The sequence below is a fragment of the Balaenoptera musculus genome, chromosome 1 (genome assembly GCF_009873245.2).
Source record: "Balaenoptera musculus isolate JJ_BM4_2016_0621 chromosome 1, mBalMus1.pri.v3, whole genome shotgun sequence".
In the NCBI taxonomy this organism is placed as follows: domain Eukaryota; kingdom Metazoa; phylum Chordata; class Mammalia; order Artiodactyla; family Balaenopteridae; genus Balaenoptera; species Balaenoptera musculus.
Window position 1 is genome coordinate 73,433,329 of NC_045785.1, and position 17,208 is coordinate 73,450,536.

General features: G+C 37.2%; 1 protein-coding gene across 6 annotated transcripts in view; it reads right to left on the minus strand.

Annotated features, from left to right (window-relative positions):
* The window catches only part of TTLL7 (tubulin tyrosine ligase like 7), a 156,173-nt gene that overhangs the window by 62,234 nt on the left and 76,731 nt on the right, over positions 1–17,208 (minus strand). For all 6 annotated transcript variants that reach the window (XR_005022097.1, XM_036870837.1, XM_036870836.1 and 3 more), the window contains exons 9-10: positions 15,264–15,422; positions 4,124–4,218 (exon numbers count right to left, since the gene is read on the minus strand). Coding sequence is in view for 5 of the 6 variants with exons in the window: in XM_036870837.1 (XP_036726732.1) it covers positions 4,124–4,218; positions 15,264–15,422 (254 nt within the window). In the remaining variant the exon portion in view is untranslated. The remainder of the gene's footprint in view (positions 1–4,123; positions 4,219–15,263; positions 15,423–17,208) is intronic.

Here is a 17,208-nt window from a genome sequence, read left to right on the forward strand (position 1 = left end):
TACCATTTTTCTAGGTTCCACATACATGCGTTAATATATGATATTTGTTTTTCTCTTTCTGACTTGCTTCACTCTGTATGACAGTCTCTAGATCCATCCACGTCTCAACAAATGACTCAATTTCGTTCCTTTTTATGGCTGAGTAATATTCCATTGTATATATGTACCACATTTTCTTTATCCATTCGTCTGTCAATGGGCATTTAGGTTGCTTCCATGACCTGGCTATTGTAAATAGTGCTGCAATGAACATTGGGGTGCATGTGTCTTTTTGAATTATGGTTTTCTCTGGGTATATGCCCAGTAGTGGGATTGCTGGATCATATGGTAAGTCTATTTTTCGTTTTTTAAGGAACCTCCATACGGTTCTCCATAGTGGCTGTATCAATTTACATTCCCACCAACAGTGCAAGAGGGTACCCTTTTCTCCACACCCTCTCCAACAGTCGTTGTTTGTAGATTTTCTGATGATGCCCATTCTAACTGGTGTGAGGTGATACCTCATTGTAGTTTTGATTTCCATTTCTTTAATAATTAGTGATGTTGATCAGCTTTTCATGTGCTTCTTGGCCATCTGTATGTCTTCTTTGGAGAAATGTCTATTTAGGTCTTCTGCCCATTTTTGGATTGGGGTGTTTGTTTCTTTAATATTGAGCTGCATAAGCTGTTTATATATTTTGGAGATTAATCCTTTGTCCGTTGATTCATTTGCAAATATTTTCTCCCATTCTGAGGGTTGGCTTTTCGTCATGTTTATGGTTTCCTTTGCTGTGCAAAAGCTTTTAAGTTTCATTAGGTCCCATTTGTTTATTTTTGTTTTTATTTCCATTACTCTAGGAGGTGGATCAAAAAAGATTTTGCTGTGATTTATGTTAAAGAGTGTTCTTCCAATGTTTTCCTCTAAGAGTTTTATAGTGTCCGGTCTTACATTTAGGTCTCGAATCCATTTTGAGTTTATTTTTGTGTATGGTGTTAGGGAGTGTTCTAATTTCATTTTTTACATGTAGCTGTCCAGTTTTCCCAGCACCACTTATTAAAGAGACTGTCTTTTATCCATTGTACATCTTTGCCTCCTTTGTCATAGATTAGTTGACCATAGGTGCGTGGGTTTATCTCTGGGCTTTCTATCTTGTTCCATTGATTTATGTTTCTGTTTTTGTGCCAGTACCATATTGTCTTGATTACTGTAGCTTTGTAGTATAGTCTGAAGTCAGGGAGTCTGATTCCTCCAGCTCCGTTTTTTTCCTTCAAGACTGCTTTGGCTATTCAGGGTCTTTGTGTCTCCATAAAAATTGTAAGATGATTAGTTCTAGTTCCGTAAAAAATGCCATTGGTAATTTGATAGGGATTGCATTGAATCTGTAGATTGCTTTGGGTAGTATAGTCATTTTCACAATATTGATTCTTCCAATCCAAGAGCATGGTATATCTCTCCATCTGTTGGTATCATCTTTAATTTCTTTCATCAGTGTCTTATAGTTTTCTGCATACAGGTCTTTTGTCTCCCTAGGTAGGTTTATTCCTAGGTATTTTATTCTTTTTGTTGCAATGGTAAATGGGAGTGTTTCCATAATTTCTCTTTCAGATTTTTCATCATTAGTGTATGGGAATGCAAGAGATTTCTGTGCATTAATTTTGTATCCTGCAACTTTACCAAATTCATTGATTAGCTCTAGTAGTTTTCTGGTGGCATTTTTAGGATTCTCTATGTATAGTATCATGTCACCTGCAAACAGTGACAGTTTTACCTCGTTTTCCAATTTGTATTCCTTTTATTTCTTTTTCTTCTCTGATTGCCGTAGATAGGACTTCCAAAACTATGTTGAATAGTAGTGGTGAGAGTGGACATCCTTGTCTCATTCCTGATCTTAGAGGAAATGCTTTCAGTTTTTCACCATTGAGAATAATGTTTGATGTGGGTTTGTTGTATATGGCCTTTATTATGTTGAGGTAGGTTCCCTCTATGCCCACTTTCTGGAGAGTTTTTATCATAAATGGGTGTTGAATTTTGTCAAAAGCTTTTTCTGCATCTATTGAGATGATCATATGGTTTTTATTCTTCAATTTGTTAATATGGTGTATCACATTGATTGATTTGCATATATTGAAGAATTCTTGCATCCCTGGGATAAATTCCACTTGATCATGGTGTACGATCCTTTTAATGTGTTGTTGGATTCTGTTTGCTAGTATTTTGTTGAGGATTTTTGCATCTAAATTCATCAGTGATATTGGTCTGTAATTTTCTTTTTTTATAGTATCTTTGTCTGGTTTTGGTATCAGGGTGATGGTGGCCTCATAGAATGAGTTTGGGAGCGTTCCTTCCTCTGCAATTTTTTGGAAGAGTTTGAGAAGGATGGGTGTTAGCTCTTCTCTAAATGTTTGATAGAATTCACCTGTGAAGCCATCTGGTCCTGGAGTTTTGTTCATTGGAAGACTTGTAATCACAGTTTCAATTACATTACTTGTGATTGGTCTGTTCATATTTTCTGTTTCTTCCTGGTTCAGTCTTGGAAGGTTATACCTTTCTAAGAATTTGTCCATTTCTTCCAGGTTGTCCATTTTATTGGCATAGAGTTGCTTGTAGTAGTCTCTTAGGATGCTTTGTATTTCTGCAGTGTCTGTTGTAACTTCTCCTTTTTCATTTCTAATTTTATTGATTTGAGTCCTCTCCCTCTTTTTCTTGATGAGTCTGGCTAATGGTTTATCAGTTTTGTTTATCTTCTCAAAGAACCAGCTTTTAGTTTTATTGATCTTTGCTATTGTTTTCTTTGTTTCTATTTCATTTATTTCTGCTCTGGTCTTTATGATTTCTTTCCTGCTGCTAACTTTGGGATTTGTTTGTTCTTCTTTCCCTAGTTCCTTTAGGTGTAAGGTTGGATTGTTTACTTGAGATTTTTCTTGTTTCTTGAGGTAGGCTTGTATAGCTATAAATTTCCCTCTTAGAACTGCTTTTGCTGCATCCCATAGGTTTTGGATCATCGTGTTTTCATTGTCATTTGTCTCTAGGTATTTTTTGATTTCCTCTTTGATTTCTTCAGTGATCTCTTGGTTATTTAGTAACATATTGTGTAGCCTCCATGTGTTTGTGTTTTTTACTTTTTTTTCCCTGTAATTCATTTCTAATATCATAGCATTGTCAGAAAAGATGCTTGATACGATTTCAGTTTTCTTAAATTTGCTGAGGCTTGATTTGTGACCCAAGATGTGATCCTAAATGCTACTTGGACACTTATAATAGCATACAACTCACTACCTCATTAAGCAGTTCAGTTAAACTTCTAACAAATTTCTTTCATAATGAGACAAAGCTTCCCACATAATAACATTTCAAATATTTGACATCCATGATTATGTACGCTGCAACCAAATTAATAATATTCTATTGATCCAGCAATCCTAGTTTTCACTATATATCCAAAGAAGTTGAAATCAGGATTCGACTGATCCTGTTGAACCAGGATTCAACTGATACCCTGTGGGTATCTGATCTAAAGATACCCACATTCCCATGTTCACTGCAGCATTATGCACAACAGCCAAGACATGGAAACAACCTAAATGTTCTGCAATGGATGAATGGATTAAAAATGTGGTATATATAAGATGGAATATTATTCAGCCTTGAAAAAGAAGGAAATCCTGTTTATGCTGTTCAATGGGAAGGTTAACTCTCACTTAACTGCTTCTCTTTTCTTCTCTGTTTACCCAGGCAGCATGATACAGGGGAAAGACCTTTGGACAGAAAGATTGGAAATGTATTTTTGAGGTTTTTTAACTCCCTGAGTGAACTTTGTGCTTTAGTTTCTTCTTGTGAGGTGAGGAAAACAGTCTAGAATGTTTCCTAAGGTATTCTCCAATTCCACCCCATAGTCTGTATTATACCAACAATGCAATTTAAGCATATTTACTGTAGGTTCAAATCATATGGGGAGAAGAAGAAGCAGAGTTCAGGAGAAGAGGAAAAGATATTTAAAAAGAAGAAAACTAAATGGGTTTGAAGAATGGAATCAAGAAATTCACAATACAAAATACTAAAATTACAAGACAATTCCACTTACAAATGATTGTTCTATGCCAAATATGGTGAAAAAAATTCCAGAAGATGGAGGAAACACTTTACCTGATATTTAGTAGCTTCAGTGCATTTAACAGCACTCCCCTTTTTACATCATAGTCTATTTTCTGATCAGTTCCAAAGCTTGGAGCTCGATTGATCTGAAATTTACAAAGAAAACAATGAGTAAACAAATGTTGTTAGGTCAATAAATATGCAGTACAAATTTGTTAATTTAATGTGGGATCCCCAACCAGTAGAAGGACTCTACAATAAATATCAAAGCACTATATGGTAGATGACCCGGTCACCATTGCCACACCTCCCTTCCCCAACACCTTAAGTCAAGGAGTTGCAAGGAATTGACTGTCATCACTGCCCCTTCCCCCTGCTGCCTTAGCTCCAGATTTTCACTCAGCATATCAGCCCTCTCCCTCCTCTCCACTCTCTCCAATCTATTACCCCATGAACTCTAGGTCTTAACTTTAGGAAGTTAAAGTGATTCATCCAGACAAAAAGGTTGGAGGACCAGTAATAACAATAACAATAATAAAAATGGAACAAAAAATAATAGGGATATTACCACTATAGTAATAATTATATTCATGTATGTATTTCCCATATTGAAATTATCAGTGCCCTCTTCTCACTGCTTTCAGACCTTCTGGATGAATATGTCTATTGTTGCCTGAAAAATAAATTTTATTTCTTTCTACCTGGGTCAGACAATAATTCATCAATTTTCATTTCATTTCATTGAAATTACTCAGAGGATACCATTAAAGGTAGCTGCAAACTAACCTCTATGAGCTTTTCTAACTGTTTAAGGACTCATGGGAATAACTGAGCCATTTGTGGCTGTTCTTCTTTCCCACATCATTTCTAGGATTTCACTAAGAAGAAAAATAAGAAGTAACTACATATACCCTGAAATCTAGTGTACAATATATTACCACTTCAAGAGCTGGAGTGTTTGTTTTTGTCTTTGTTGTTGTTGGGTTTTATTGTTGTTGTTGTTATGAAAATATAATTGCGATAGCAGATGTTTAAGAAAATTACTTACTCAAATAACTTAACTGGTGAGAACACTGCTGAGTTCAAAACTACAGCTTAGCTTCATGACTACCAACTAACTCCACAGGCTATCTCAAAAAACATGCATGCTACTCCTCATAGAGGAGGGTCATCTTATTCAAAACCATCACCACAAAAGACAAGATAACTGACAGCATGCATTTTGCAACTGGCAGCTGAAGGAAATGCCACATTACACTTAAGAAATCATCCAGGAATATAAATACCTCTAATTATAAATGTGGCACAAGATCACTGCAGAAAAATTAGAAACAGAAGCCAAACAAACAACAGAAAGATCACCTGCAATTCCACTACCTTGTGTCTTGTTAATCATTTGATAAATGGTGTTCCAGATATTTGCTATGTATACATTTTATAATATTCATTTTGCCTTCCAAATATATCTCTATACTAAATATACTATTTTATAATCCAAGGTTTTCTCTTAACAATGTATCGTGAAAATCTTTCATGTCATCATTTTGATGGTTACCTGGTATTCCTTGTATAGAATTATGGCAAACTGTATTTTTTTCAATAGAGAAATGCCTTACTATATTATGCCTTTGCTGACTTCTGATTTAGAAGGTGATGAACATATTCTTGTCTGTGTGATGTGGTCTCAAGGGGAAGAGAATAGCTTGGTAATTGCAAGAACATCCATTTATTCCAGGTAAATTTGAAAAAGGAAGTTTATTAATCTACTACTTCAAAGCTCCAAGTATTTCCTCTTACAAGTGCAGAGAAAGGGTAAAGTAATATTTTTATGAAATAAAATATTTCATATTTTATATGAAAAAAGTTTCAACCATTCAATATTGATTCAAATCTCTGGAATTTGCAAAACAAAGACAGTTCTGCTACTACATGTAACGGGATTATTTTTAAAAAAAACATTTTTGAACTGATGATTAAGTGGTTTACTGAAATGTTATCTATCTTTATAGAATTCCTTAGTGCTTCATTCTAAAACTGCAGTCTGGTATTCTGCCAAGCATATGCCTCCTCCAGGATGGTAGGCAGTCTTGGTACAACATAATCTCAGACCCTCTCTCTTTTCTATTTCAGATTCTTCACTCTACTCTCATGTAAGAGAAATTGGTCTATCAAGAAATGTACCTACACATCAAATAAACTAATACATGGAAAGGTAGAAAAACTTAATTCAATTAACATTTTGGATTTTTTTTTAAGTTTTATGAGAAAGGTAAAGAAAAAAATAAAAGAAAAACCACAAATGGCTGACAGAAGAAATGCTGAAAATTAGGGTTCCATCCAGCCCAAGTTCTACTCTGTAACGTGGATGGCTTCTTTGGTTCTCATTTCCTAACCCAATTGTAAAACAAACAAAACCCACAAGTGTTAGAATCTTAAAGCTCAGCAGCTTGTAAATGCGTGCAAAAAGGAAAATTATTAGAAAGCAAATTAAATTAATAAATACTATTTATTAACCATCCAAATCACAGTTTTATTATCAATATAAGCACAATCATTTCATGCACACATAAAAGTTTCCATAATAGATTCTGTGCTCCTAAATTAGTGCTGTTTCCTCTGGCCAGTAACTTCTCCCAGCCCCAACCCCTACCCCACTTTCTACCACCTTAAATACTCTGCTCAGGTTTTCCCTCTTCTGCAAAGACTTTTTTTTAAACTCTCAAATATACACATGTACACAGAGAGATTAATCACTCTGTTTGTGCTGGCTCCTTATTCCCTACTTATACTTGTAAATACTACCATAAACACATATCTGAGTCCCCACTAGACCAGGACAACCTTATTTTTCTTCTATCTCCACCATCTGGCCCAATGATTTGTTGAAATTAATTCAAGGATACTTAAAATATTAGCATTATATTTATACTCCACTCAATTTCCATGTTTTTCCCTAAAAATGTTTTCTATGATTGAAAATTTCTGCAATTTGCCACTAAGAATCATTGCCTGCAATTATTCCAGTTAACTAAAAGTTAACATGCTCAGAGGCACTCTCTACCTAATTCCACTTGATGGCGCCAAAAGGTTTTTACCAATGTATATTAGAAGTACTATGATTGCAGCTGGGAGAAAATACAAAGGAAGATCTAAGTAAGATTCTTTTAACTGTTTTGATATAATAAATGTTCATTACCCACAGCTGTTGGTTATTGCAGAGTTTTTAAATGGTTATGATTGATCTGAAAATGATGAAAGAATGAATAGAAAATGAAGTTATTGTGGAGTTTTTTAGTGGTTCTTATTGATCTGGAAATGATGGAGAAAATAAAGTATAAAGAAACATGAATGTAAACAATGGTATTTTTGAGCCTTTAAAAAATACACAACCATTTAGTCAATTCTGATCTACCAAGCTAATGGTAAGCTCCAGTTAAGCAAGTGCTTTTAAAAACAGGTAAATAAGATATCTATAAAATCATTATTCCTTGCTATCCTTTCAGTTCTACTTCATGCATGCTGCCTTCACTTCTTTCCCACCCCATCAAGGCTAAAAGACAAGCAGCAGGGGCAGAAAAAAAATACAGGTAAAAACAGGAAAGAAAGTAAGAACAGGAAAACAGCAAAAATAAAGGAAGAAAATATTGGGCCTTAGGTGAAGGGCCATAGTCCAGAGTCAAGTGCTTTCATATCCAAGGAACAGAGGAAGCAAAATGATAAGCAAAATTCTTCATATTTATCATATGTCTAGGACACAGGCAGAAGCAAAATTTGAATACCTGACAGAACTGTATTTGTTTGGAAATATAATACACATTATTTGCTCATAGTAGATTCAACACACACACAAATGAAACCAGTAGCCCTCAAACTGGAAAAGTGTTCTTTCCTAAATATATATTTTGAATGTCTTGATCTCACCTATCACTCATTCAATTTGCTTTTGCAAACCTTGATATTACAGATGTAACTTCTAACTTCTAAATCATTAACAATAAAAGAGATAACCAACTTAAAAGGACAGGTAGTTGTTGATGATATCTTCTATAGTAATATTTTCCTTAAAATGTAACTAATCTAGTAAACACTGTTTAGGTAGGTGTTATTTTCTTGACAAAGTTTCCTAAACACAGTATTCTGTGGCCATGTGATCTATGACCGTGGAGCTCGATGATCAGAGCCAGATGCTCTATGATCAGGGAACTTAAGGGAATTGCTGGATGTGGTACTGTGTGGCTTCTAAGGTTTCTTCTGTATACAATATAAATACAAACATGACTGAAAAGGTACAAAAATCTTAGACGTCATTTTTATTTTTCCTTTATATTATTCTATATTTTCCAAATGATCTTTTATAATGGAAGAAAAATAATGACGACTCTGACCAAACCAGGGTCTGGCAGCAAACCCAAAGGCACAGTTGACAGGCTAGACATGAGGAGAGCCCCAGGCACATAATATGGCCTTAAAGGAGAATTCATGTCACCTGGGGTGTTAAGTATTAACTACTGATTAATGAACTAATTGGAGCCTCTCTCCTCTTGGAGAGTTTGAAGGGGAGACACACTGAACCCAGGGAGCTACAGTTCTGCAGCCTAGGCACCCACAGAGAGGAAAGACAACAACCAGAAGTCACGAAGTGGTAGAGCTGTGAGGCTGAGAAAATAGTGGAGAGAGTAAACAAAAAATCAGTAAAAGCAGATTCATGTGTATATGCAAAATGCCTAACCTAGAAATTCACCCAGTGCTAATTTGGGAAAAGTAAAATCAAATACACTGACCCACTCTCGGAACTGTTCTACTCCCTGAATGCTCATTCTCTTCCTCCCACATACTCTATTCAGGCTTCTTTCTGCTCAGTTAATGAAACAACTGTGCCAAGTACACATGTAAAAAACATTTGTTTTAGTACACAAGAATACAGATCACAGGGGCCCTGAACCAAGATGGCAGAGTAGAAGGATGTGCTCTCACTCCCTCTTGTGAGAACACAAGAATCACAACTAGCTGCTGGACACTCATCAACAGGAAGACACTGGAACTCACCAAAAAAGATACCTCACATCCAAAGACAAAGGAGAAGCCACAATGAGATGGTAGGAGGGGCGCAATCACAGTAAAATCAAATCCCATAACAGCTGGTGGGTGACTCACAGACTGGAGAACAATTACACCACAGAAGTCCACCCACTGGAGTGAAGGTTCTGAGCCCCACGTCAGGCTGCCCAACCTGGGGGTCTGGCAATGGGAGGAGAAATTCCTAGAGAATCAGACTTTGAAGGCTAGTGGGATTTGATTACAGGACTTAAACAGGACTGGGGGAAACAGGGACTCCACTTTTGGAGGGCACACACAAAGTAGTGTGTGCATCACGACCCAGGGGAAGGAGCAGGGACCCCACAGGAGACTGAACAAGACCTACCTGCCAGTGTTGGAGGGTCTCCTGCAGAGGCAGGGGGTGGCTGTGGCTCACTGTGGGGACAAGGACATTGGCAGCAGAAGTTCCGGGAAGGACTGCTTGGCGTGAGCCCTCCCAGAGTCTGCCATTAGCCCCATCAAAGAGCCCAGGTAGTCTCCAGTGTTGGGTTGCCTCAGGCCAAACAACCAACAGGTAGGGAACCCAGCCCCATGCATCAGCAGTCAGGCAAATTAAAGTTTTACTGAGCTCTGCACACCAGTGCAACAGTCAACTCTACCCACCACCAGTCCCTCCAATCAGGAAAATTGCACAAGCCTCTTAGATAGCCTCATCCACCAGAGGGCAGACAGCAGAAGCAAGAACGACAATCCTGCAGCCTGCAGAACAAAAACCACATTCACAGAAAGACAGACAAGATGAAAAGGCAGAGGGCTATGTCCCACATGAAGGAACAAGATAAAACCCCAGAAAAACAACTAAATGAAGTGCAGATAGGCAACCTTCCAGAAGAAGAATTCAGAATAATGATAGTGAAGATGATCCAGGACCTCAGAAAAAGAATGGAGGCAAAGATCGAGAAGATGCAAGAAATGTTTCACAAACACCTAGAAGAATTAAAGAACAACAAAACAGAGATGAACAATACAATATCTGAAATGAAAAATACACTAGAAGGAATCAATAGCAGAATGACTGAGGCAGAAGAACGGATAAGTGACCTGGAAGACAGAATGGTGGAATTCACGGTCATGGAACAGAATAAAGAAAAAAGAAAGAAAAGAAATGAAGACAGCCTAAGAGACCTCTGGGAAAACATTAAACGCAACAACATTCGCATTGTAGGGGTCCCAGAAGGAGAAGAGAGAGAGAAAGCACCAGAGAAAATATTTGAAGATATTATAGTCAAAAACTTCCCTAACATGGGAAAGGAAATAGCCACCCAAGTCTAGGAAGTGCAGAGAGTCCCATACAGGATAAACCCAAGGAGAAACACACCAAGACACATAGTAATCAAATTGGCCTAAATTAAAGACAAAGAAAAATTATTGAAAGCAGCAAGGGAAAAATGACAAATAACATACAAGGGAACTCCCATTAAGGTAAACAGCTGATTTCTCAGCAGAAATTCTACAAGCCAGAAGGGAGTGGCATGATATACTTAAAGTAATGAAAGGGAAGAACCTACAACCAAGATTATTTTACCTGGCAAGGATCTCATTCAGATTCGATGGAGAAATCAAAAGCTTTACAGACAAGCAAAAGCTAAGAGAATTCAGCACCACCAAACCAGCTCTACAACAAATGCTAAAGGAACTTCTCTAAGTGGGAAACACAAGAGATGAAAAGGACCTACAAAAACAAACCCAAAACATTTAAGAAAATGGTCATAGAAACATACATATCGATAATTATCATAAACGTGAATGGATTAAATGTTCCAACCAAAAGACACAGGCTCACTGAATGGTTACAAAAACAAGACCCATATATAAGCTGTCTACAAGAAACCCACTTCAGACCTAGGGACACATACAGACTGCAAGTGAGGGGATGGAAAAAGATATTCCATGCAAATGGAAATCAAAAGAAAGCTGGAGTAGCAATACTCATATCAGATAAAATAAACTTTAAAATAAAGAATGTTACAAGAGACAAGAAAGGACACTACATAATGATCAAGGGATCAATCCAAGAAGATATAAGAATTATAAATATATATGCAACCAACATAGGAGCACCTCAATACATAAGGCAACTGCTAACAGCTATAAAAGAGGAAATAGACAGTAACACAATAATAGTGGGGGACTTGAACACCTCACTTAAACCAATGGACAGATCATCCAAAATGGAAATAAATAAGGAAACACAAGCTTTAAATGACACAACAGACCAGATAGATTTAACTGATATTTATAGGACATTCCATCTATAAACAGGAGATTACACTTTTTTCTCAAGTGCGCACGGAACATTCTCCAGGATAGATCATGTCTTGGGTCACAAATCAAGCCTCAGTAAATTTAAGAAAATTGAAATCATATCAAGCATCTTTTCTGACCACAACGCTATGAGATTAGAAATGAATTACAGGGAAAAAAACGTAAAAAACACAAACACATGGAGGCTAAACAATACTTTACTAAATAACCAAGAGATCACGGAAGAAAGCAAATAGGACATCAAAAAATACCTAGAGACAAATGACAATGAAAACACGATGATCCACAACCTAGAACTGCAAAAGCAGTTCTAGAGGGAAGTTTAAAACTATGCAAGCCTACCTCAAGAAACAAGAAAAATTTCAAATAAACAATCTAACCTTACACCTAAAGGAACTAGAGAAAGAAGAACAAACAAAACACAAAGTTAGCAGAAGGAAAGAAATCATAAAGATCAGAGCAGAAATAAATGAAATAGAAACAAAGAAAACAATAGCAAAGATCAGTAAAACTAAAAGCTGGTTCTTTGAGAAGATAAACAACATTGATAAACCATTAGCCAGACTCATCATGAAAAAGAGGGAGAGGACTCAAATCAATAAAATTAGAAATTAAAAAGGAGAAGTTACAACAGACAACACAAAAATACAAAGCATGCTAAGAGACTACTACAAGCAACTCTATGCCAATAAAATGGACAACCTGGAAGAAATGGACAAATTCTTAGAAAGGTATAACCCTCCAAGACTGAACGAGGAAGAAACAGAAAATATGAACAGACCAATCACAAGTAATGAAATTGAAACTGTGATTTAAAATCTTCCAACAAACAAAAGTCCAGGACCAGATGGCTTCACAGGTGAATTCTATCAAACATTTAGAGAAGAGCTAACACCTATCCTTCTCAAACTCTTCCAAAATGTTGCAGTGTAAGGAACACTCCCAAACTCATTCTATGAGGCCACTATCACACTGATACCAAAACCAGACAAAGACACTACAAAAAAAGAAAATTACAGACCAATATCACTGATGAATTTAGATGCAAAAATCCTCAACAAAATACTAGCAAACAGAATCCAACAACACATTAAAAGGATCATACACCATGATCAAGTAGGAATTATCCCAGGGATGCAAGGTTCCTTCAACATACGCAAATCAATCAATGTGATACACCATATTAACAAACTGAAGAACAAAAACCATATGATCATCTCAACAGATGCAGAAAAAGCTTTTGACAAAATTCAACACCCATTTCTGATAAAAATTCTCCAGAAAGTGGGCATAGAGGGAACCTACCTCAACAAAATAAAGGCCATATACGACAAACCCACAGCAAACATCATTCTCGATGGTGAAAAACTGAAATCATTTCTTCTAAGATCAGGAACAAGACAAGGATGCCCACTCTCACCACTACTATTCAACATAGTTTTGGAAGTCCTAGCTACGGCAATCAGAGAAGAAAAAGAAAGAAAAGGAATACAAATTGGAAAAGAAGAAGTAAAACTGTCACTGTTTGCAGAAGACATGATAGTATATATAGAGAATCCTAAAGATGCCACCAGAAAACTACTAGAGCTAATCAATGAATTTGGTAAAGTAGCAGGATACAAAATTAATGCACAGAAATCTCTTGCATTCCTATACACTAATGGTGAAAAATCTGAAAGAGAAATTAAGGAAACACTCCCATTTACCATTGCAACAAAAAGAATAAAATACCTAGGAATAAACCTACCTAGGGAGACAAAAGACCTGTATGCAGAAAACTATAAGACACTGATGAAAGAAATTAAAGGTAATACCAACAGATGGAGAGATATACCATGCTCTTGGATTGGAAGAATCAATATTGTGAAAATGACTATACTACCCAAAGCAATCTACAGATTCAATGCAATCCCTATCAAATTACCAATGGCATTTTTTACAGAACTAGAACAAAAAATCTTAATATTTGTATGGAGACACAAAAGACCCCGAATTGCCAAAGCATTCTTGAGGGAAGAAAACGGAGCTGGAGGAATCAGACTCCCTGACTTCAGACTATACTACAAAGCTATAGTAATCAAGACAGTATGGTATTGGCACAAAAACAGAAACACAGATCAATGGAACAAGACAGAAAGCCCAGAGGTAAACCCACACACCTATGGTCAACTAATCTATGACAAAGGAGGCAAGGATATACAGTGGAGAAAAGACAGTCTCTTCAATAAGTGGTGCTGGGAAAACTGGACAGCTATATTCAAAAGAATGAAATTAGAACACTCTCTAACACCATACACAAAAATAAACTCAAAATGGATTAAAGACCTAAATGTAAGACCGAACACTATAAAACTCTTAGAGGAAAACATAGGCAGAACACTCTATGACATAAATCAAAGCAAGATCTTTTTTGACCCACCTCCTAAAGAAATGGAAATAAAACCAAAAATAACCAAATGGGACATGGAACTTAAAAGCTTTTGTACAGCAAAGGAAACCATAAACAAGACAAAAAGACAACCTTCAGAATGGGAGAAAATAGTTGCAAACAAATCAACGGACAAAGGATTAATCTCCTCAATATATAAACAGCTCATGCAGCTCAATATTAAGAAAACAAACGGGGCTTCCCTGGTGGCGCAGTGGTTGAGAATCTGCCTGCCAATGCAGGGGACACGGGTTCGAGCCCTGGTCTGGGAAGATCCCACATGCCGCGGAGCAACTAGGCCCGTGAGCCACAACTACTGAGCCTGTGCGTCTGGAGCCTGTGCTCCCCAACAAGAGAGGCTGCGACAGTGAAAGGCCCGTGCACAGCGATGAAGAGTGGCCCCCGCTCGCCGCAACTGGAGAAAGCCCTCGCACAGAAACGAAGACCCAACACAGCCAAAAATAGATAAATAAATAAAAATTTAAAAAAAAAAAAAAAAAAAAAAGAAAACAAACAACCCAAACAAAAAATGGGCAGAAGACCTAAACAGAGATCTTTCCAAAGAACACATACAGACGGCCAAGAGCCACATGAAAAGCTGCTCAACTCACTAATTATTAGAGAAATGTAATTGCAAAACTACAGTGAGGTATCACCTCACACCATTTAGAATGGGCATCATCAGAAAATCTACAAACAACAAATGCTGGAGAGGATGTGGAGAAAAGGGAACTCTCTTGCAATGTTGGTGGGAATGTAAATTGATACGGCCACTATGGAGAACAGTATGGAGGTTCCTTAAAAAACTAAAAATAGAATTACCATATGATCCAGCAATTCCACTACTGGGCATATACCCAGAGAAAACCATAATTCAAAAAGACACATGCACCCCAATGTTCACTGCAGCACTATTTACAATAGCCAGGTCATGGAAGCAGCCTAAATGCCCATCGACAGACGAATGGATAAAAAAGATGTGGTACATATATACAATGGAATATTACTCAGCCATAAAAAGGAACAAAATTGGGTCATTTGTTGAGACGTGGATGGATCTAGAGACTGTCATACAGAGTGAAGTAAGTCAGAAAGAGAAAAACAAATATCGTATATTAACGCATATATGTGGAACCTAGAAAAATGGTACAGATGAACCGGTTTGCAGGGCAGAAATAGAGACACAGATGTAGAGAACAAACATATGGACACCAAGGGGGGAAAGCCACGGGGGGGTGGGGGTGGGGGTGTGATGAATTGGGAGATTGGGATTGACATGTATACACTGATGTGTATAAAACTGATGACTAATAAGAACCTGCAGTATAAAAAAATAAAATAAAACTCAAAAAAAAAAAAGAATAGGGATCACTTCTCTTTCTTCTTAAAGAAACGCCTTACCTCCAGAAGCCATGGCTTTAGTTTTCTATCCAACAAAATATCAAATCCCAGGACTTCGAAGCAGACACTTTCACTTCCTGGAGGTTGACCAGGTCTGCACATTCGATATGCATGCAGGACATGAGGTTCTGCTACAATCAGAGTCTTTACCACCAATTCCTGTAAAGATTGTGATTTTTAAAAAGAAGATGAAAAGCCTTATTTCTTTGTATCTCATTTACATACATGGAAATCAGGCCTGGACTTACAAACTAGCATCCTGGCCAGGTTCACAAAGCTCTGTGGCATCTAACCCCTGCCACTGCTCTGACTTCATGTCACCCAACTCTCCCCCTGCCCACTGTGCTCCAGCCATGCTCCCCTTCTCTAGGACTCTCACACTAGGTGATCCCTCTTCCTGGAACACACTTCCCCCAATATTCCCATGTCTGGCCCCTTGATACTCAGAGAGTCCTTCCCTGACCCCTGAAGTAGGGAAGGCACCCATACATCAAAAGTAGGCACCCATACATCATTCATTACTGTGTCACTACACAGCATAGGACCAGCTGACCTTTTCCTTTTTTTTTGTTAAAACAGAGTCCTTGTCTGTATTATTTACAACCCCATTCCCAGTGCTTAACAATAGTGCCTGGCATTTAGTAAATGCTCAAGATCATCTGTGAACAAATAAAATTTTATGAATGCGGCTTGTATTTGTTAAATAAGTAAGGTAGGATCACATGCTTGCCTTCTCAGAAACCATACAGAAGGCGAGGGGATGGGAGGGAAGACAATTCCAAGGAGAGTAAACTATTTCACAAACAACATTATAGAACCTCCACTTAGACAAAGCCTGAAAGACCAAGAGGACAGAATCTAGGAGAGTTGGGTTTCTCTGTGCAGTGATGATTCTGTTGTTCATAAGGTTTATCTGAAATCAGAGTACTGCCAATTAACAAACTAGTTGTCAACATTTTCTGTGAGAACACATAATACTACTAGGGTGAGTTACTAATGCTAATAAAAGAAAAAGTTGGCTTACCGAAGTTTGAGAACAAGCTATGGATTGTGGAAAAGCTGTCTCGCTGGTTTTTGCTTAGAATATACTGTCTTTTTAACTCCCATTCTACAGGTATAGGCAATATAGCATGGCAGTTTAGAAAATGGCTCCAAAGTAGACTTTCTGGCTTTATCCCAGGCTTTGCTACTTGTTAGATGTGCACCCTCAGTCATGTTGCTTAAACTTTGTGAGTCTCATTTTTCTAAAATGTAAACTGGCAATAGCAAAAATACCTGCTGCAAAAGACTGATGGAAGGACAAAATGAGACTCCATGTAAAACTCTTAGCATAGTGCCTAGAACAGAGTAAACCATCAAGAGGGGTTAGCAACTTAACTACTATTGTTATATTTATTCTATTATTCTTCTGGAATTCCACCTCATATATCTGGTCAGACACAAACATTCAGTTGCCTGGTGGGAGCAGTATTTATTATATGAAAGAAAGAAATGGAAGATGAAGTTAACCTCACTGTTACCAAGAATCCCAACCCAGAACGTATTTGGGGATATCAGAGATGCCACAAGAGTCTGTTCTTAGAAAATTCTATTCAAAATAACAAAGGCATGGTAGCACCACAGTATATGAGGATAAAAAAAAAAAGTCCACGTTATATAAATCTTAAGATATTACTGAAATCACCTGGGTAGGAAAAAAAACTTAAAACCTTGACTAGTAAGTGTCTATGTGAAACAAGATAGGTGGGGGGATGGGGGGACAGGGTGAGGGGGAATGAATATTTAGACTCTGAATTACAAATCTGTGTTTTCTCTACATAAAAAACAGCACACTTTTAGGAATGCAGAGGCAAGATTGCAGGTATATGGGAAATCAGGAATGATACAACCAAACACAAATTCCACTAATCAAATCAAATTCCACTAATGCTTTTGAGAATTTCCA